This window comes from Salmo salar, chromosome ssa04 (assembly GCF_905237065.1).
Source record: "Salmo salar chromosome ssa04, Ssal_v3.1, whole genome shotgun sequence".
In the NCBI taxonomy this organism is placed as follows: domain Eukaryota; kingdom Metazoa; phylum Chordata; class Actinopteri; order Salmoniformes; family Salmonidae; genus Salmo; species Salmo salar.
This window is the reverse complement of record NC_059445.1, coordinates 26,603,354-26,623,196: the sequence shown is the minus strand read 5'-3', so window position 1 is coordinate 26,623,196 and position 19,843 is coordinate 26,603,354. Positions and strand designations below refer to the sequence as shown.

Below are 19,843 nucleotides of genomic sequence, written 5' to 3'. Positions count from 1 at the left end.
GGGCTGGCACAGGTGGCGCCAGACTGGTAACACGCACCTCAGGGCGAGTGCGGAGAGCAGGAACAGGACACACCGGACTGGGCAGGCGCACTGGAGGCCTGATGCATGGGGCTGGCACAGGTGGCGCCAGACTGGTAACACGCACCTCAGGGCGAGTGCAGGGAGCAGGAACAGGACACACCGCACTGGGCAGGCGCACTGGAGGCCTGATGCGTGGGGCTGGCACAGGTGGCCCCAAACTGGTGACACACACTTCAGGGCGAGTGTGAGGAGGAGGCACAGGATATACTGGACCGTGGAGGCGCACTGGAGGTCTAGAGCGTAGAGCTGGCACAACCCATCCTGGCTGACTGCTCACTGGGCTGTGGAGACGCACTGGAGATACGGTGCGCATCACTGCATAACACGGTGCCTGTCTGGTCACGCGCTCCTTAAAGCAAGTACGTGGAGGAGACACAGGACGTACCAGACTGGGGAGGCGCACTGAAGGCCAGATGCGTGAAACTGGTGCATATGACACTGGACTGGTATCACGCTCCTCAGCTCGCCCGCTCTGCAGCGCTCTCAATGCCAACACCTCTCTCCGGAATCTTGCGTCGAGTTCCTCACTCGTCTCCCTGACTGGCTCTGGTTCACCCCTCGGCTCTCCACGGTAAGCACGAGGAGTTGGCTCAGGTCCCAAACCTGACTCCACGAAACTCCCCGTGTGCCCCGCCAATTGTTTTTTTGGAGCTGCCTCTCGGGCTTCCGTCGTTGCCGTGCTAGTTCCTCGTATTGTCGCCGTTTCTCTCTCGCTGTTTCCGCCTGCTTCCATGGCAGGGTCTTGTCCCCTGCCATTACCTCCTCCCAGGTCCAGGATGTCCTCCATTCTCTTCTCTCCCGGACCCAGGATCCCTGCTCCTCCTGGACACGCTGCTTGGTCCTTTGGTGGTGGGAGATTCTGTCACGTTTGTCGTATGATGAAGGAGCCCAAGGCGCAGCATGTGTATCGTTCCACATTTTATTATAACTGTGAAACTATGCAAGACAAACAAATAAACTAATAAACAAAAACAACAAACCGTGACAAAGAGGTGCAACATACACTAACTCAAAATAATCTCCCACAAAACGTAGTGGGAAAAACAACAACTTAAATATGATCCCCAATTAGAGACAACGATGACCAGCTGCCTCTAATTGGAGATCATCCCAAAAAAACAACAACATAGAAATACAGAAACTAGAACCACACAACATAGAAAATTAAAACTAGACAAAACCCCCTGTCACGCCCTGACCTACTCTACCATTGAAAATAAAAGCTTTCTATGGTCAGGATGTGACAGTTTATCCATGGTTCTGTTCTTTGCTTAGTTCTAACATTTTGTTCTAGAGCATGCTTGTCTACAGCATCTAAAAACAATCATTTAAAATTGCCCCAGGCATTTTCCACCTCATTACATTTTAATACAGCAGACCAGTCCAATTTGCTCAAACAATGAACAAAAAGATCTGCACTATAGTTCTTCATAGACTTCATTTTTATTGAGTTATGGCAATTAAAAACAGTTTTATGAAACTTCCTTGTACAGAAAATTATGGAAGGATCACTGAGCCCATATACAACCCCACTGTTTGATGTCTTTGATCTATCCCACACCAACACAAAGTCAATGATGGTTTGGGTAGAAGGACAGACCCTGGTGGGCTCATTAATCAGCTGGTGTAAAGAAAACAGATTACAAAAATTCTTAAGAGCTTTTAAAGTAGCATTGTCCTTTTTGAGCATGCCTGTATTACAAATAAAATCACCATTAACAATAACCTTTGATTTACCAAAATCTGCACAGTTGGAACAAGTCTCCTCCAACAATTCATAAAACGTATGCTGTTCTGGTGATCTGTAACAGGTTCCGACTATAATGGGTTTGCATTTTGGTAATATAATGTCCAACCATCCAGGATTCGCCCTGTCATCTGACCTAGGGGTTGCCTTTCAGGTCCTCTGACCCTATCCCCGTTTCGTTCCACATCCATTCGGCACAACAGACTGTCTCGTCCGGGGCCTCACTCGGCATCCTTGCCTGGTCCCCCCCCGTCGCGCTCAGACAGCAGATGGAAGCAGGAGGATCAGGTTGGTTGTCAGGATCAAGGTCTGTAAATTCACTGTTTATTATGCATACCTGAAAGAGAGGGCTCCTACTCTTCTGGCTTTCTCCATTGTAGCATGCCACTGCTCCAATGGATTCATCGCTAGAAAATGGACCGGGGAACTGATGAACATGTCCAGACAGTAAGAGGCATAGAGTAATTAAGAGGTTTCCACCATCTATTTGGCGTTTACCTCCGACCTTAATCTCCCTTTTGGAGGGACTGTGCCAGCTGAGATATATACGAACGTGTTAAATAGGGTGTATTTGGCTTTGTGCCAATCTGGTCTTCGAGCATGATCTTCTGATTAAAACCGCATACCTTGTTGACAGGACATCAACGTGATGTACAAAAAGGGCCAGTATCTATTAATGTTATATATAAAATCGTAAATTAAACACTGCCAACACGCCAAACTTTACAGCTGCCGTCTTGGATGTCGATCATGTATATCCAGACTCACAGACTTATAGATCTGTTTGTTCTGTATAGCCAATGACCACATGAGTTGGCTGTACAACACCATAACAGATCTGGGACCAGGCTATATATTCACAACCATTTGAAAAATGTTTAACACATTCAATGTGATGTTTGCATTTGATATATCTAAGCAAGTGTTAGCCTCACCTACACTACAAGTGTTGAGTGACAGGTGTATAGACATGCTTGCAATTTTCAACTTCGCCACATGGAGTCACTATAATACAAATTCAATTCAGCTACCGCTCTACCTGTGGTAAATTTACAGCACATCATGCCCTGTAAAGTTGTCTGCATCACAGGAGGTTGGTGGCACATTAATTGGGGAGGACAGGCTCATGGTAATGGCTGGAACGGAATATGTGGACTGGTATCAAATAGATCCAACACATGGCTAAACTCACATGGTTTCCATGTGTTTGATGCCAATCCATTTGCTCCGTTCCAGCCATTATTAGGAGCCGTCCTCCCCTCAGCAGCCTCCTGTGGTCTGCATACTCGGTTCCCTTGAAAAATGGGAAAAAAGTGGCAATAGTACTTCTTGTCCATCTTGAGACGCCGTAGCCAGTCCAAATGAATCTAAGATAACTCAACAAATCTGTCATTCACCTGGATGTTTTTGCCGAGGAGGTCTTAGTCGCACAATTTTACATCTAACTAAGATGTTTGGTGCAGTATTTCTCAAGTGGAAAAACGTGCATGAAAATGAGTCGTGAAGAATCCCTACTGTTGACCAATCACCGACAAATCGGCATAGACTTAGCTATCAAACTTCGGCTTACCTCTGGGGAAAAATGTAGTCACAAACAGCCGTAAAAAAAATAAAAAAATAAAAAAATAAAAATGTCGTCATAATATATGCACAAACTGTTCCGAACTGTTTAGGGTGGGAAGCATGCAGACGCCTTAAGAGTACCACAAACTGTTCCGAACTGTTTAGGGTGGGAAGCATGCAGACGCCTTAAGAGTACCACAAACTGTTCCGAACTGTTTAGGGTGGGAAGCATGCAGACGCCTTAAGAGTACCACAAACTGTTCCGAACTGTTTAGGGTGGGAAGCATGCAGACGCCTTAAGAGTACCACAAACTGTTCCGAACTGTTTAGGGTGGGAAGCATGCAGACGCCTTAAGAGTACCACAAACTGTTCCGAACTGTTTAGGGTGGGAAGCATGCAGACGCCTTAAGAGTACCACAAACTGTTCCGAACTGTTTAGGGTGGGAAGCATGCAGACGCCTTAAGAGTACCACAAACCACATGGTATGCTAGCCAACCCAAAAGATAACACATGAACGATATTTTTTAGTTGCACTGCAACCTACTAAAAGTCCCATGCACAACCACTTTACACTTCAGGCATAATACAGTCATGACACAGAATACTATCAGATCAACTAACCAAAAATGCGTTAAAAGCTGCTAATGTATTCAAAGCCACGCTTCTAACTATAATGACAATAATATATGCCCAATCAATCAAACCAATGACATTAGATTTGATTACTTTTTCAATATTCTCCAGAAATATATTTCCTGCTTATTAGTATGTAACTTAAAGGGGGTGGCAGGTAGCTTAGTGGTTAAGAACGTTGGGCCAGTAACCAAAAAGGTTGCCGGTTTGAATTGCCGAGCAAAGCACTTAACTCTTGTCGCTCTGGATAAGAGCATCTGATAAACGACTACATATCTAATGAAGAATGTTGAATTGCATTTTAATTTAATCAAAGAACTGTTAACTTTCAGTCCATGTATAGTCAGTATGACAACAAACAGTCAGTCGCCCTCTCACATTTCACAGTAAGCGTCGGACCCTCGAAAAGTGTGTCATAGTATAGACCTAGCATCAGTTTAGCCTTTTAGAGCATAATGAATACGATGACATGGACATGGGGGAGCTGATTCTAGATCAGCACTCCTACTCTGAGATGGGCACTGCTCTGAATTCAATCCACTGTGATCAGTCTAATGTGTATTTATAGTCGTTGGCCACTAGGTGAGAGCATTTAGTCATATTTCTCTAAGCAGCAGAAACCATTCTGGAATGAATCCACCGTTTGACGCCACTTCTTTGTACAAGTTTGCAATAATATTTAGGAATATCCTTGTAATATACGTATTCCTCCAGTGCTGCCGGTGTGTGTACTTAAAGGGAAGTTAAATGAAAGATTACATACAGAGATGAATGAAAACAGCAAAGTTTCATGGCACCCTATTACCTATATAGTGCTCATAGGACTCTGGTCAAAAGTAGTACACTAGATAGGACATACTCCATAATGTACACGGACTTATCTGCTGAGGTGGCATTTGTTCAGCTTGTAAATTACCTGCCTCAGAGTAATCCTTTGATCAAATAGCGATGTTTGAAAATGCTCAGCCATACGCAGGTGAATTAAGTCATCTGTCGAAGTTACTGTTAATCATATCATCACAAAGGAAATAACAGACGCTATGCAATATGCGTGTGATGGTATTGCAGGCTGTGTTGGGGAATCAAAAGACTGAAGAGATGAATATGGGAAAGTCAGTCCCACACACCTGAGGTGGGAAACGGAAGTGTGTTTGTGTGTCTGTTTGTGCGTCTGTGTGTGTGTGTGTGTGTGTGTGCGTGCATGCGTTAGTGTTTGTGTGCCTCTGTGACTCTCTCTCCCTTTGCAAATGTTAGTTGAATAATTCATGGCCTGATATAATTGTTGGCTGCGGTTGCAGGTAGAGCTTTATCACGTTGTACGTCATTAAAAGGGTGTCCAAAAAAATAAATGATGAAAGCAGAGGCAACAGAGACAACCCAAGCAGTTTGTTGAAAAAGAAGGCAAAAGTCTGTGTGATGACGTGGTGTGAAGTGTGATGACGTGGTGTGAAGTGTGATGACGTGGTGGGAAGTGTGATGACGGAAGGTGAGAGTATATCAGTGGATGGATTCAGTGGTAATGTCAGTTAGTGGCATTCACTGTTCTGACTCTCTGTGCAAGTCCAAGGGTGTACAGAACAGTAGAGTAACTCAAGTGTAAAGTACTCTGTACAACTGTCAAACACTCAAACGTGTCCGCCCCCCCCAAAAAAGTGTCAATACAATACAAGAATCCCTTTCTAAGACGCTTTGCCAGAACGGTTGCCCTTTTGTAAAACACATGGATACAAGGCTAATACTTGTGATGTAGCCACAGAGCACAGAGAGAGGAAGGGAAGGAAACGGAAACCACTGCCTGGGACCCACCTGGGCACAGCCTTAGAAATACACCACAGCCAGACTCACAGACTTGCAGACACCATAGAACTCAATACAACGCTTCCGACTTCCTCACGGGGCTGAGGAGAGCCAAATTGGTTACGGTACTCACGTCAAACTCGTTGAGGGCCGCGGCCAGCTCGCCGATGCCAGCGTGGCCGTGCTTCTCGTCGCCGGGCGAGGTGGCCTGGGCGGCGCTGCTGATGCCCCCGATGGCCTCCTGCACCTGCTTGAAGACGTAGTCGCGGTTGGCGCGCGTGGCTGCCACGTCCGGGTGGCGCAGGAAGGCCTGCGAGGCCGTGTAGAGCATGGTGGCGTTCTTCTTCAGGGCGCCACGCGCCGCCGCCATTTCGTCCCGGCATTGGGGGTCTTTCAGCTCCTGAAGACGAGACGGGTGAGTTAGGAAATGTTATATACTGGTCAGGAAATGTTATATACTGGTCAGGAAATGCTATATGCTGGCTTGGAAATGTTGTATACTGTTTAGGAAATGTTATATATTGTCAAGAAAATGTTATGGTTAGGAAATGTTATACACTGAGTTTACAAAACATTAAGGACACCTGTTCTTTCCATGACATAGACTGACCAGGTAAATCCAGGTGAAAGCTATGATTCCTTATTGATGTCACCTATTAAATCATCTTCAATCAGTGTAGATAAAGGGGAGGGGGCAGGTTAAAGAAGGCTTTTTGTTGAGACAATTGAGATGTGGATTGTATATGTGTGCCATTCAGAGGGTGAATGGGCAAGATTGCCTTTGAACAGGGTATGGTAGTAGGTGCCTGGCGCACCGGTTTGCATCAAGAACTGCAGCGCTGCTGGGTTTTTCACGATCAACAGTTTCCTGTGTGTATCAAGAATGGTACACCACCGAAAGGACATCCAGCCAACTTGATACAACTGTGTGAAGAATTGGAGTCCCTGTGGAAAGCTTTCAACACCTTGTAAAGTCTATGCCCTGACGAATTCAGGCTGTTCTGATGGCAAAATTGGGCGGTGCAAGTCAACATTAGGAAGGTGTTCTTAATATTTGGTATACTCAGTGTATATTGGTTAGGAAAGGTTGTATACTGTTTAGGAAACGTTATATGCTGTAGGAAATGTTGTATAATTGTTAGGAATTGTTATATCTGTTAGGAAAATGTGATATACTGGTTAAGAAATGTTATATTGCTTAGGAAATGCTGTACTTGTTAGGACATGCTACATATACTCAGACCAGACCTCAGCACAGGTTATATAGTAAACCTGCAGAATTTGACTAACATACTAAACTTAGTTGACTTTTGTTTTGAAGCAGTATTGTAATTGATTTGAAAAGTTTGAGGTACTGTCACTTTGTTTGAAATCACTCTCAAGATATTATCCAAACGAAGGCTGAATATTTCATTAAATACACTCAAATGAATCGACACATACCATTATTGTGGGCATAAGATATGTGTTGATTGAAAGTTCAACCTTGAGGCTTTAAATTGCATGGGCTTCATTCAATAAGTCTACGCGTATTCTGTTCACACATCATAAAGCCTTGATAGACAGACCTTCTTGATATAAAGACATACATTTTATGTGAAGCCTGTCCCCTTGAAGAGTGCAACCTGCGTGACCCAACAGTTCCGACTGAGAGTGTAACACATTACCTATTACAGATTTCCTGTCAAAACTCTACGTATGCATTATTAAGAGTTCTCCTTCTAAGAAAGGTAAAAAGCACTCCCTGAAAGATGTGCCACTTCCAAAAAGTACCCAAACTTAGTGGAGCTTTAAGAAGGCACTAAAAGACATTAACAATTTCCCCTGAATTCCAAATTATTTTTCCCATGGCAATGATTTAAGAGGCATTTCCAGGTACGTGGAGATGTGAGTCAACCAACCGAGAGACGGCAGCTCAACTCTTCCCGCACGTGTCCCAAATGGCACCCTGTTCCCCATCTAGTGCACTCCTCTTGACCAGAGGTCTGTGAGCCCTGCCCAAAAGCAGTGTCCCCATGTGAGACGCACGCTCAGTCATTCCTCAGTCAGAAACGGTGTGCTACGGCACAGTCACAACTCCACGGCTACAGCTCAGCTTTTGAACGTGCTTTTTGGAGAAGGCGTTCAGCTATGACCGAGAGCATAGCTTGGTGCTGGGACCAGAGTCGTTTCTCTCTCCCTAGGTTGGCTGTAGAGACAGCGGTGTGATGTATTGCCATGACAGAGACTGTATCTGCTTGCTTTGTGCGTGGGTGCGTGTGTGCGATGTACTGCTATGATAGAGAATCAGTGTTCTCGCTGTATCTTGGTAAGAGCCAAAGGGCTCTCCGTCTATCTACCAGTTTTTTTTTTTATGTGTCTGCCTGGGCTACTGGTTTCACTCTACAGTTCCTCTGGCTGGATCTGATCGTCTCGAGGTTTAACACATCACTGATGGTTAGAGGGGATAATGGTGCCGGGGGTACAGGTGTGTGTGTGTGTGTGTGTGTGTGTGTGTGTGTGTGTGTGTGTGTGTGTGTGTGTGTGTGTGTGTGTGTGTGTGTGTGTATATGTGTGTTAATACAAGCTCAAGGAGCCAGGTGTGGAATACGAAACATTTGACTATTACCTGTAGCGTGAGTGTGTGTGTGTGTGTGTGTGTTACCTGCTGTCTGCGGGCAGCCACATAGTTGAGCTTCACCATCTCCTTGCCAAACTCCTTGAAGCGGTTGGCCAGGTCCTGCTCGTTGGTGGCATTTTTCACTGCCTCCAAGGCCTCCTCCACCTGTCACACACACACACACACACACACACACACACACACACGGAAACACAGAGACACAGATATTTAACATTTGTAAAATGTTTATGGACATAGCTAACCTCTGTACCTTAAGGCTTTCTATTAAGTATTTTCATTAAGAGACAAAACTTCAGCTACAGATGTAGGCTCTCAATTTGAGCCAGTTTGCCTCAGCAGGAAAATAATCACCCAGCAACAGTGAAATGTGAATTATGTGGATTATAATTAATGGACATTTATGTTGGTCTGAAATTTCAAAGGGGAAATTACAAACTTCAGAAGCCTTTTTAAATCTCAAACACAATACAAGTTTTACATGTCCTGCATTGCAGTAAAGTCCTCCTGCATCAGGGTGATCAAATTAAAACCTACATCTGTATAAAAAATTATGAGGCACTTTGCTTGGCGGAGACCAAAATGAATTTGTAATTGCTACCAGAAATATTTTTTTTTAGTGTGGCCATTAACTTGTGTGTTTTTTTAAATGGTCCCCTTTTAGCGATCCTCATCCCTGTATGTGCAGGTTCATCCTTATTCTCAACTACTGTAATGGAAAGAGAGAGTGAGAGAGAGAAAAGGAGAAAGATGAGAGAGAGAGAGAGAGAGAGAGAGAGAGAGAGAGAGAGAGAGAGAGAGAGAGAGAGAGAGAGAGAGAGAGAGAAAAATAAAGAAGAAAGAGAGAGAGGGAGAGAGAGAAATTGTAAGTGGCCTTTGATGGCGAAGCTTAGGCACAGACTGGAGTTAAGCCCTCTCTCGGCTCCCGGGGACACCCTAAATGTTTCTAGAAGATGAACTGTCTGAGAGTGTGTGTGTGTGTGTGTGTGTGTGTGTGTGTGTGTGTGTGTGTGTGTGTGTGTGTGTGTGTGTGTGTGTGTGTGTGTTTGTGTTTGTGTGTGTGTGTGTTTGTAGGTCTGGGCAGTTGTACCAGCACTGCACTGGATCACAATAAAAGCACTACAGCCCAAATCCTAACTTGTGATATGTATGTGTCCTGTAAACAGAAAGGCTTCATAACCCTTCTATCCAAGCGGTGTGACATGTATAGTATCTGCGGTTAATATCTCCTTGTTCCGTATAGCAGGTATCCATTGGGCTCTGATATCACATCAAGTGTCTGTGTGTCTGTGTGTCTGTGTGTGTGTGTGTGTGTGTGTGTGTGTGTGTGTGTGTGTGTGTGTGTGTGTGTGTGTGTGTGTGTGTGTGTGTGTGTGTGTGTGTGTGTGTGTGTGTGTGTGTGTGTACTCTACTACTGAGGTTCTGGCTCATATATATGCTAATCTATGGCCCAGGGGGAACGTTGAGCTCTCAGGGATCAGCGGTGATCAGTGGCGCTGTGGATTAGAGCAGGGCATGCTGGGATACACTGGGGAGGGGATGGGACAGGACATGGAGACGTTACTCACTGAAGGTGTCCAAGAATGCCTCTATGGATCGCCAAAGGCATTTGAACTCCTGGTGTGTTTTGATACAGTGTCTGTCCACATACTAGGTGAAGAGAAAAGATGTATCCTGCATGCATCCTAAATGGCACACTATTCTCTATTTAGTGCACTACTCTGACCAGGGCCCATGACTAAGAAAATAGGGTGACTGTAATTACTAAAGACGCTGACTATTCTGTAGCCTGACTATGTATGTCCCTGTTGATAGCCAAAGGCCTATGAAAGCCCTTGTGTTATCTTTCTAGCTACCTCGCTCTTTCACATACAGTAAGGGAGAGGTGTGTGTGTGTGTGTGTGTGTGTGTGTGTGTGTGTGTGTGTGTGTGTGTGTGTGTGTGTGTGTGTGTGTGTGTGTGTGTGTGTGTGTGTGCGCATGACTGTGTCCTGCTGGATCTATCTACAAAGGCCAGCTAACTTTGTAGCTGGTAGGGTAGCCTCTCTGTGGCGCGGTTAAAGATATGCAGACTAACCGACAGCGACTTCAAACGGCCTTTTTAAAGGCCACCGTCGTTCACAGCGTTTGAATAAAAGTTAAGAGGTTACGATAGGGTCCTAGACCAAAGGTTTCTACTCAGACGCATAAGTTCCACCTTAGGTGCTTAATCAAACCATTGGAAGCATGGGGTGACAATCACAGAGGTTTGAAACGCACAAACTTCACTATCACTTCAGAATAAATCCCATGGGATGGGGTGCATCTCAATCTCTTCCGGATGAGACAAGGAGTGGTTGCCACTTAAGGCAATTGAGATGTGTCCCTTGTATCAGTGGAGAAGAGCTAAAGGACATCGTTATAGAATAGTAGACTATGAGTCACGTACAATTTTCAGGTGGGCCAGCAGCCTCATGACGTCGGCCATGTCGGCGAGGATGAGCAGGCGGGTGACGGCAGAGAGCAGGGCGCGGGCAGCCCTCACCATGGTGCCGCGCTTCACTGAGGAGCAGGGGTCGTCAGCAAACTCCTGGGAGGCCATGCGCATTGAATCACCTGCAGAGGGGGATCAGAGTGAGACAGAGAGCGTGAGAGACAGACCGAGAGAGAGAGAGAGAGAGAGAGATGTGGCTGAAGTTGGAGGTGGGTCAGCAGCGAAATCACACCAGATAGACTTCAGTATTAGACGTTTGTCCAGGTCCCCAAGACATCGGGAGAAGCCTTCAATAGAGTCCACTAGGGGAAACATGAGCATGTATTACCATCTAGTAGGTGTTGTGGATGGGGATATAGAAAAGGGCTTAAACCACGTGCTAGACCATTTTAATTATATTTTCTTCTGTTTTAACCTTATTCCAAACCTTTACCCGTACCTAAAAACCTCTTATGGATAGGGGGCAGTATTTTCACGTCCGGATGAAAAGCGTGCCCAGAGTAAACTGCCTGCTATTCAGGCCCAGAAGGTAGGATATGCATATTATTAGAAGATTTGGATAGAAAACACTCTGAAGTTTCTAGAACTGTTTGAATGATGTCTGTGAGTATAACAGAACTAATATGACAGGCGTAAACCTGAGAAAAATCCAACCAGGAAGTGGGAAATCTGAAGCTTGTAGTTTTTCAAGTGAATGCCTATCCAAACTACAGTGTCTGTGGGGTCATATTGCACTTCCTAAGGATTCCACTAGATGTCAACAGTCTTTAGAACGTTGTTTCAGGCTTCTACAGTGAATGGGGAGAGAATAAGAGCTGATGGAACTAGGTCTCTGAAAAAAAGGCACGAGCTCAGTAATGCACGCTACCTTGAGAGCGAGCTGAGTTCATTTTCATTTCTAAAGAGAAAGGAATTGTCCGGTTGGAATTTTATTGAAGATTTATGATAAAAACATCCTAAAGATTGATTCTATACATTGTTTGACATGTTTCTACAAACTGTAGTATAACTTTTTTGACTTTTCGTCTGAACTTAGAAAGCACGTGCCTTACATTTGGAATAGTGAACCTAACGCTCGAACAAAATGGAGGTATTTGGACATAAAGATGAACTTAATCGAACAAAACAAACATTTACTGTGGAACTGGGATTCCTGGGAGTGCATTCTGATGAAGATCATCAAAGGTAAGTGTATATTTATAATGCTATTTCTGACTTCTGTTGTCTACACAATATGGCGGGTATCTGTATAGCTTCTTTTGGTTTCTGAGCGCTGTACTCAGATTATTGCAAAGTTTGCTTTCGCCGTGAAGCTTTTTTGAAATCTGACAAAGCGGTTGCATTAAGGAGAAGTCTATCTTTAATTCCGTGCATAACACTTGTATATTTTGTCAAAGTTTATGATAAGTATTTCTATAAATTGATGTGGCTCTCTGCAAAGTCACCGGCGGTTTTGGAGGAAAAACATTACTGAACATAACGCGCCAATGTAAACTGAGATTTTTGGATATAAATATGAACTTTATCGAACAAAACATACATGTATTGTGTAACATGAAGTCCTATGAGTGCCATCTGATGAAGATCATCAAAGGTTAGTGATTCATTTTAGCTGTATTTCTGGTTTTTGTGATGCCTCTCCTTTCGAAAATGGCTGTGTGGTTTTTCTTGTCTATGTGCTGTCCTAACATAATCTAATGCTATGCTTTCGCTGTAAAGCCTTTTTGAAATTGAAATTGAGATTTTTGCTGTTTTGAATTTGGTGCCCTGCACTTTCACTGGCTGTTGTCAAATCGATCCCGCTAAAGGGATTTGATCCGTAAGAAGTTAACCAGTGGGGATATGTTCCTAAACTCATCCGTGAAGTTTCTTTCTGTTTTAACAACCTTAATCCTTATCTACTTTCACTTCCCATAGCGTTTAACATGCTTTTTGAATGACTTCCTCATCTCTGTACCCACACATATAATTATCTGTAAGGTCCCTCAGTTGAGCAGTGAATTTCAAACACAGATTCAACCACGAAGACCAGGGAGGTTTCCAATGTCTCGCAAAGAAGGGAACAGGCTATTGGTAGCAGGCACTGAATATCCATTTGAGCATGGTGAAGCTATTAATTACACTTTGGATGGTGTATCAATACACCCAGTCACTACAAAGATACAGGTATCCTTCCTAACTAAGTTGCCATTGAGGAAGGAAGCTGCTCAGGGATTTCACCATGAGGCTAATGGCGACTTTGCAACAGTTACAGAGTGTAATGCCTGTGATAGGAAAACATTGAGGATGGATCAACAACATTGTAGTTACCCCACAATACTAACCTAATTGACAGAGTGAAAAGAAGGAAGTATGCACAGAATACAAATATTCCAAAACATGCAACCTGTTTGCAACAAGGCATTAAGGTAAAACTGCAAAAAATGTGGCAAAGAAAATAGCTTTATGTCCTGAATACAAAGCATTATGTTTGGAGCAAATCCAACACAACACATCACTGAGTACCACTCTTCATATTTTCAAGCATGGTGGTGGCTGCATCATGTTATGGGTATGCTTGTCATCGGCAAGGTCTAGGGAGTTTTGTCGGATAAAAAGACATGGAATAGAGCTAAGTACATGCTCTCCCAGTTACTGGTGTAAAGCAGACTGAAGCAAAATCTGCTTCAGTCTTCTTTACACAAGAGTCTGGGAGAGGAATTCACCTTTCAGCAGCACAATAACCTCTAACTCAAGGCCAAATCTACGCTGGAGTTGCTTACCAAGAAGACAGTGAATCTTCCTGAGTGACCAAAATACACTTTTGACTTACATCTTCTTGAAAATCTATGGCAAGACTTTAACATTTCTGCCTAGCAATGATCCCCAACATCTTGACAGAGCTTGAATCATTTTGTAAATAATAAAGGGCAAATATTTCACAATCCAGGTGTGCAAATCTCTTATAGACTTACCCAAGAAGACTCACAGATGTAATCGATGCCAAAGGTGTCTCTAACATGTATTGACTAAGGAAGCTGAATACTTATGCGACGACTATATTTTAGTTGTAAAATGTTTGTTAAACTTGAAAAATGTTTTTATAATGTATTCCACTTTCACATTAGAGTTTTTTGTGTAGATTGTTGACATAAAATTACAATTAAATCCATTTTGATAACATTTTGTAACAATAAAATGTGAAGAAATCCAAGGCGCCTGAATACTTTTGCAATACACTGTATGTGTGCGTGTGTCCCTTGCATATTTATGTGTGTGTTCACGCTTGACCTTTCACTGTTAATGGGAAAGCTCTCTCCTCATGAGGAAACGAATCAATCAGGCTGAATCCCTGGCTGCCAATGGGACCAGGAAGAACTAGCTAGCTGACCTTGAGCTACAGGACAGGACAGCAGACCCAGTCACACCCCATTGGGGGGAACAGAAATGTCCACAATCCACATCCCGTTAAGTCCCATTATAAGGGCGTAGCCTACAGAAGGTTGTATCCATCCCAAATGTGCCCTAGTCAAAAGTAGTGCACTATAAAGGGAATAGAGTGCCATTTTGGATGCAGATAATGAGAGAGGGGATTGTTGACACCATTCTAGAAGATTGAAGTTGTAAATGGTGTCTGATTCTCTATTCCATGACTAATCCATGACAGTAACAGTCCTTTATTGAAGGATCAACCACTACTTTGAATGTACATTTGTTTGTGTCTTTTTAAGTGATATAGTCATGAGGAACTGTGTCAAGAACTACCATACATGGAGCTTTTCAACTGAAAGCCCACATCCAGTTCACCCACTTTGGGTTCACACTGCCTGAAGATCATACTGACATTTTATTTGTTTTGCGTCTGGAGAAAAAATCAAAACAGAGTTTAACGTTCTCACTCTGTATTTATGGACAATTCAGACAGGCAAATGGAACAGGAGCTAGCAGGAGTACTGTGTGGAAAGAGTGGTCCTTGCCAATAAACCCTTGAAGCTAAAGGTTATTTGAACAGTGTGCAGCCCGAGCCACCATCAAACCTATAATCTTGTCTATAACCCTCTGAGTCCTATTGTCCAATCGTCTCCTCCTTATTCAATTATGGATGCTGATTTCAGACTGCGGCGATTCACTAAGCCCACCAAACTGTCACTGTCACGCACGCACACACGTACATGCACACACGCACACACACACACACACACACACTCTCACACGCACACTGCCTGTCTCGTCAACGGCCTGGAAGGATGAGTTATGATGGCTCACTTACAAATCTGTGTGTGTGTGTGTGTGTGTGTGTGTGTGTGTGTGTGTGTGTGTGTGTGTGTGTGTGTGTGTGTGTGTGTGTGTGTGTGCGTGCGTGCTTGCTTCTCTGTGTATGATCTATGGACGTATCTGTACTTCTCATCAGGTGACATAAGCCACTGATGCCCCCCTAGGGCTTTAAGGGGAGACAGTCAGTGTAATCAGTCTGTGGTTTTATGAATGAGAAGGCCTCAGACAGAGAGCGCATTCCCTAGTGAGATTAAAGCTCTGCTCTGCTCTGCTCTGTTCCGTTAACTGTGCCCATATCTGACAATTAGAGTTGGCAATACAGCACAAACAGATCTGGGATCAGGCTAGTCTGAGGTGACTCCTAACTACCTCTCTAGATCTAACGACTGGGGTTTACACGGGAGCCACTGTAAGATGTACCACTAGTGCCAGCTGAAATAACTGCACTCTGTCTAGGACTATACTATGGCTTCCCCTTACATGAACCGAGCTGGATTGCATTTGAACTGTCATACAGCATACTTGTTCTCCAAGGCAGACATATATGATGTACAGATAAAGTGAACACACAAACACAACTCCTTCTCTCTGTTCTGTCTATGAATTCCACACGGATCCCTGGGTTACGACATTACCACCTCCGGCCTCCTGTGTTTGTGTGGTTGCGTGGGCCACGCAGGAGGAGGCTGCCGCTATGCAACCACCACCACAGGGCTCAAACTAAGGGAGCATTTCAGCCTCACTACCGCCACTCAGGAAGAAACAAAATGGTTCCCTGGTTTCCTACCACGTCGATGTAATGTAGATTAAGATTGCGACACACTGCACACACGAAGAGAAGTTCAGGCTAGGAAGTGTACACTTACTCCTAAACATGTACAATACAACACGTAAATACTGTACATGCACATGGGAATACAGTGCCTTCAGAAAGTATTCACACTCCTTTGCTTTTTCTACATTTTGTTGTTCCCTTTTTTTGCGAGACATTGGAAAACCTCCCTGGTCTTTGTGGTTGAATCTGTGTTTGAAATTCACTACTCAATTGAGGGACCTTACAGATAATTATATGTGTGGGTACAGAGATGAGGTAGTCATTCAAAAACCATGTTAAACCCTATGGGAAGTGAAAGTAGATAAGGATTAAGGTTGTTAAAACAGAAAGAAACTTCACGGATGAGTTTAGGAATATATCCCCACTGGTTAAGGTAAGGGTAAAGGTTTGGAATGAGGTTAAAACAGAAGAAAATATAATAAAAATGGCCTAGCACGTGGTTTAAGCCTTTCCTCTATATCCCCATCCACAACACCTACTAGATGGTAATACATGCTCACGTTTCCCCTAGTGGACTCTATTGAAGGCTTCTCCCGATGTCTTGCGGACCTGGACAAACGTCGAATACTGAAGTCTATCTGGTGTGATTTCACTGCTGACCCACCTCCAACCTCAGCCACATCTCTCTCTATCTCTTTGTCAGTGATGTGTTGTGTTGGATTTGCCCCAAACATAAGGCTTTGCATTCAGGCCAAAAAGTGTATTCCTTTGCTGTGTTTTTTTGTTGTTGCAGTATTACTTCAGTGGCTTGTTGCATACAAGATGCATGTTTTGGGATATTTGGTGTATTCTTCTTTTCACTCTGTCATTCAGATCATTATTGTGGAGTCACTACAATGTCGTTGATCCATCCTCAGTTTTCTCCCATCACAGCCATTGAACTCTGTAGCTGTTTTAAAATCACCAATGCCCTCATGGTAACATCGCTGAGCAGATTCATTCCTGTCCTGCAACTCAGTTCAGAGGGACGGCTGTTTATTGTGTCTGGGTGGTTTAATACGTAATCCACAGCATAATTATTAACTTGACAATGCTTAAAGAGAAATCCAATGCCTGATTTGTTATTGTTACCAATCTACCAATCACTGCCCTTCTTTATGAGGATTTCGAAAATCTCCCTGGTCTTTGTAATTGACAACCTTCCACTTTGACATTACGGAGTATTTCGTGTAGATTGTTGACTAAAAAATGACAATGAAATCCATTTGAATCCCACTTCGTAACACAATAAAATGGGAAGAACTCCAAGGGGTCTGAATACTTTGTGAGACACACACATAAGACACACACAGCCCGCACTCTCTGGCTCGTCTGTCCTCTCCCTCTCCCTGTTCCTCCATGTCAGTGTTCCTTCAATTCCATTTCTCCATGATCCCTTCTTCCACTCTCATCCTCATTCTCTCGTTCACACTCTTTCTCCCTCACCCATGGCTTAACTAGGGCAGAAGTGGAAACTCTGATCAAAGCTCAGTGAGGGATTGCATGGCCCTGTGTGCCACTGATCCATTTCATGGATCTGGAATGGTGTCAAGTCTGTCTGCAGTGCACACTATGAAATGTGAGGAAACTGTAGATGTTGAGAGCCGGATGGATGATGAATATGTGTACAACAGCTGCCGCTGGTAAGCCCCCACTTCTCTTTCTGCTGATCTGAGTATTGAACATACAGTACAATCCAATTCCAATCGGAGGAAAACATCAGCTTCGAGCCAGGGCTCATTGAACTCCATTCAGCCGTTGAAGGGGACTTAACTTACAGACAGGAAAACAACTGTAAGTGACTTTATAGACGACATTGTCCACCCTGAAAAGAAACCTTCCCAAGACGATAACAGAGCACTATTTGATGAGGCGTAGTGTTACACATTGGAGATCGGTGAGGGTTTTACCGAGCCACAGGCTTTCGGCGTGACCTGTTTACAAATGGCTGAATCACGGCCCTTCAACAGGCATCTATAGCCTATACGGTGTTCCGACACTGCGGAGGCGGCGGTGCTACCAACCACGGACAATCAAAGCATTAACGTTGCGTGACTGTGGAGTAAACATCTCGGGATCGTTACATTCTCCAAAGCCAGGGCCAGGGCCCGAGCTTAATGGGTATCAATCAGAGGAACGTATCACACTTTCCCTCTCTTACACACACACACACACACACCCAGACACGCACGTGCGCGCGCGCACACACACACACACACACACACACACACACCCCGTCTCCTTCTGCTTCTAATCCATCAAGAGAGAGGGAACGTTTGATCGCCCCATTACTCTGACCCGCCGAGCGCTTAACCACTGGGAAATGAGATTTTGGATTTTGGGATTCGGAAAAGCAAACGACAGTCCACGCTCGGTAAAACTTTCCCCTAAACTTTTAGCGTGGTTTAGAGGGTTTGTGTCTGCATATGACGAGTCATCGTATTTCAATTCCAAAAACTAGAAAATAAATCAAACACCAAAACAAAGCTATACACTATTCCCTGGGATAGAAAAGTTAGCAGTCATGCGAGGCCTAGGAAGTTTGTAACGGGGCCAGGGATGTGTGAAATGGATGGTCGGCTGTAGAAGCGAGGCTACAACTAGGGTAGTGCATTTCCTTTGAACGTCCTGCTTATTCCCTCCTGATTTCGGGAAAACTTTCAACAGGGATTTCTGGAAAGCCTGGGAATTTTGGGAAAGTTACAGGAATTTTGCAACCAACGGTCACGTATAGAATCAGATTCGCATAGAACGGAGAGGGTTAAGACTGGCGTGAGCAAATCCAGCACGAGAGGGTGCAAGAGAAAATGACAAGATCTATTGTTTTCAACTCTGGGCTTCAAACCCACTTTCAAATAACTCATTTTGACTCTTTGCTGTTTACTGTCTTTTGAAGGGCAGATGAGGAAAATACCACTTTGTTTCAAGGGCACCAGACCCATCCTCAACCATTGATTAGTGAACATTTTGGATTGGATGTTATTGGGCCTGGCCAGGGCCAAGTATTGAGCCAATTAAACCAATTAGGATCTTTCCCAAATGGCATCCTATTCCCTATATAGTGCACTACGTTCGACCAGGGACTGAACCGGGTGCCATTTAGGAAGCATCCTCTATCTTCTTGAAGGTCAAATTACACAGCAGTTTGGTGTATTTTTATGTAGGGACTGAGGTGGCACATGTTTCAGCTGAGAGGCTGAGAGGCTACATTGTAACTGCGAAGCGGCCACGGTGCGCTCGCATATGGGGCTCAGCCAGGACTGTTGCTTTTCTAACTGAATGAAAACATTTTAACAATGTGATTTAACTGATTGAAGATGGGAAAATATATATATGCAGAATAGTGTTAACTGCCTGGGGAGGCGGGTTTATTTCATAGATTTAATTAATGTAATATTAGGCCTACTGATTATTTCTCACTATCTACATGCAAGCTATTCATTGACAGCCAGCATGCTACCCGAGTCTGCACTACAGCGAAGGCTAAGCCGACATGCCCGCTAATCAGACATGCCCGTGTTCATCATCGTTCTTACAGGCAAAGTGAAATGATACAATACATTTTCTCGTGATGCATGCAGCTCAAATTATATATACAGTGCCTTCAGAAAGTATTCACACCCCTTTACTTTTTCCACATTTGGTTGAGTTACAGCCTGAATTAAAATTGATTTAAATATATATTTTTGTCACTGGCCTACCATAATGTTAAAGTGAAATTATGTTTTAAAAAATGTTTACAAATTAATAAAACATTCAAATCTGAAATGTCTTGAGTCAATAAGTATTTAACCCCTTTGTTATGGGAAGCCTAAATAAGTTCAGGAGTAAAAATGTGATTAATAAGTTTCATGGACTCACTT

The 19,843-nt window shown here is 43.8% G+C and overlaps 1 protein-coding gene across 1 annotated transcript in view; it reads right to left on the bottom strand.

Moving 5' to 3' along the window:
• The window catches only part of LOC106602757 (catenin alpha-2), a 670,306-nt gene that overhangs the window by 499,454 nt on the left and 151,009 nt on the right, over window positions 1-19,843 (bottom strand). Inside the window, exons 4-6 of the mRNA XM_014195596.2 lie at window positions 10,868-11,034; window positions 8,468-8,587; window positions 5,957-6,223 (exon numbers count right to left, since the gene is read on the bottom strand). Coding sequence (XP_014051071.2) covers window positions 5,957-6,223; window positions 8,468-8,587; window positions 10,868-11,034 — 554 coding nt within the window. The remainder of the gene's footprint in view (window positions 1-5,956; window positions 6,224-8,467; window positions 8,588-10,867; window positions 11,035-19,843) is intronic.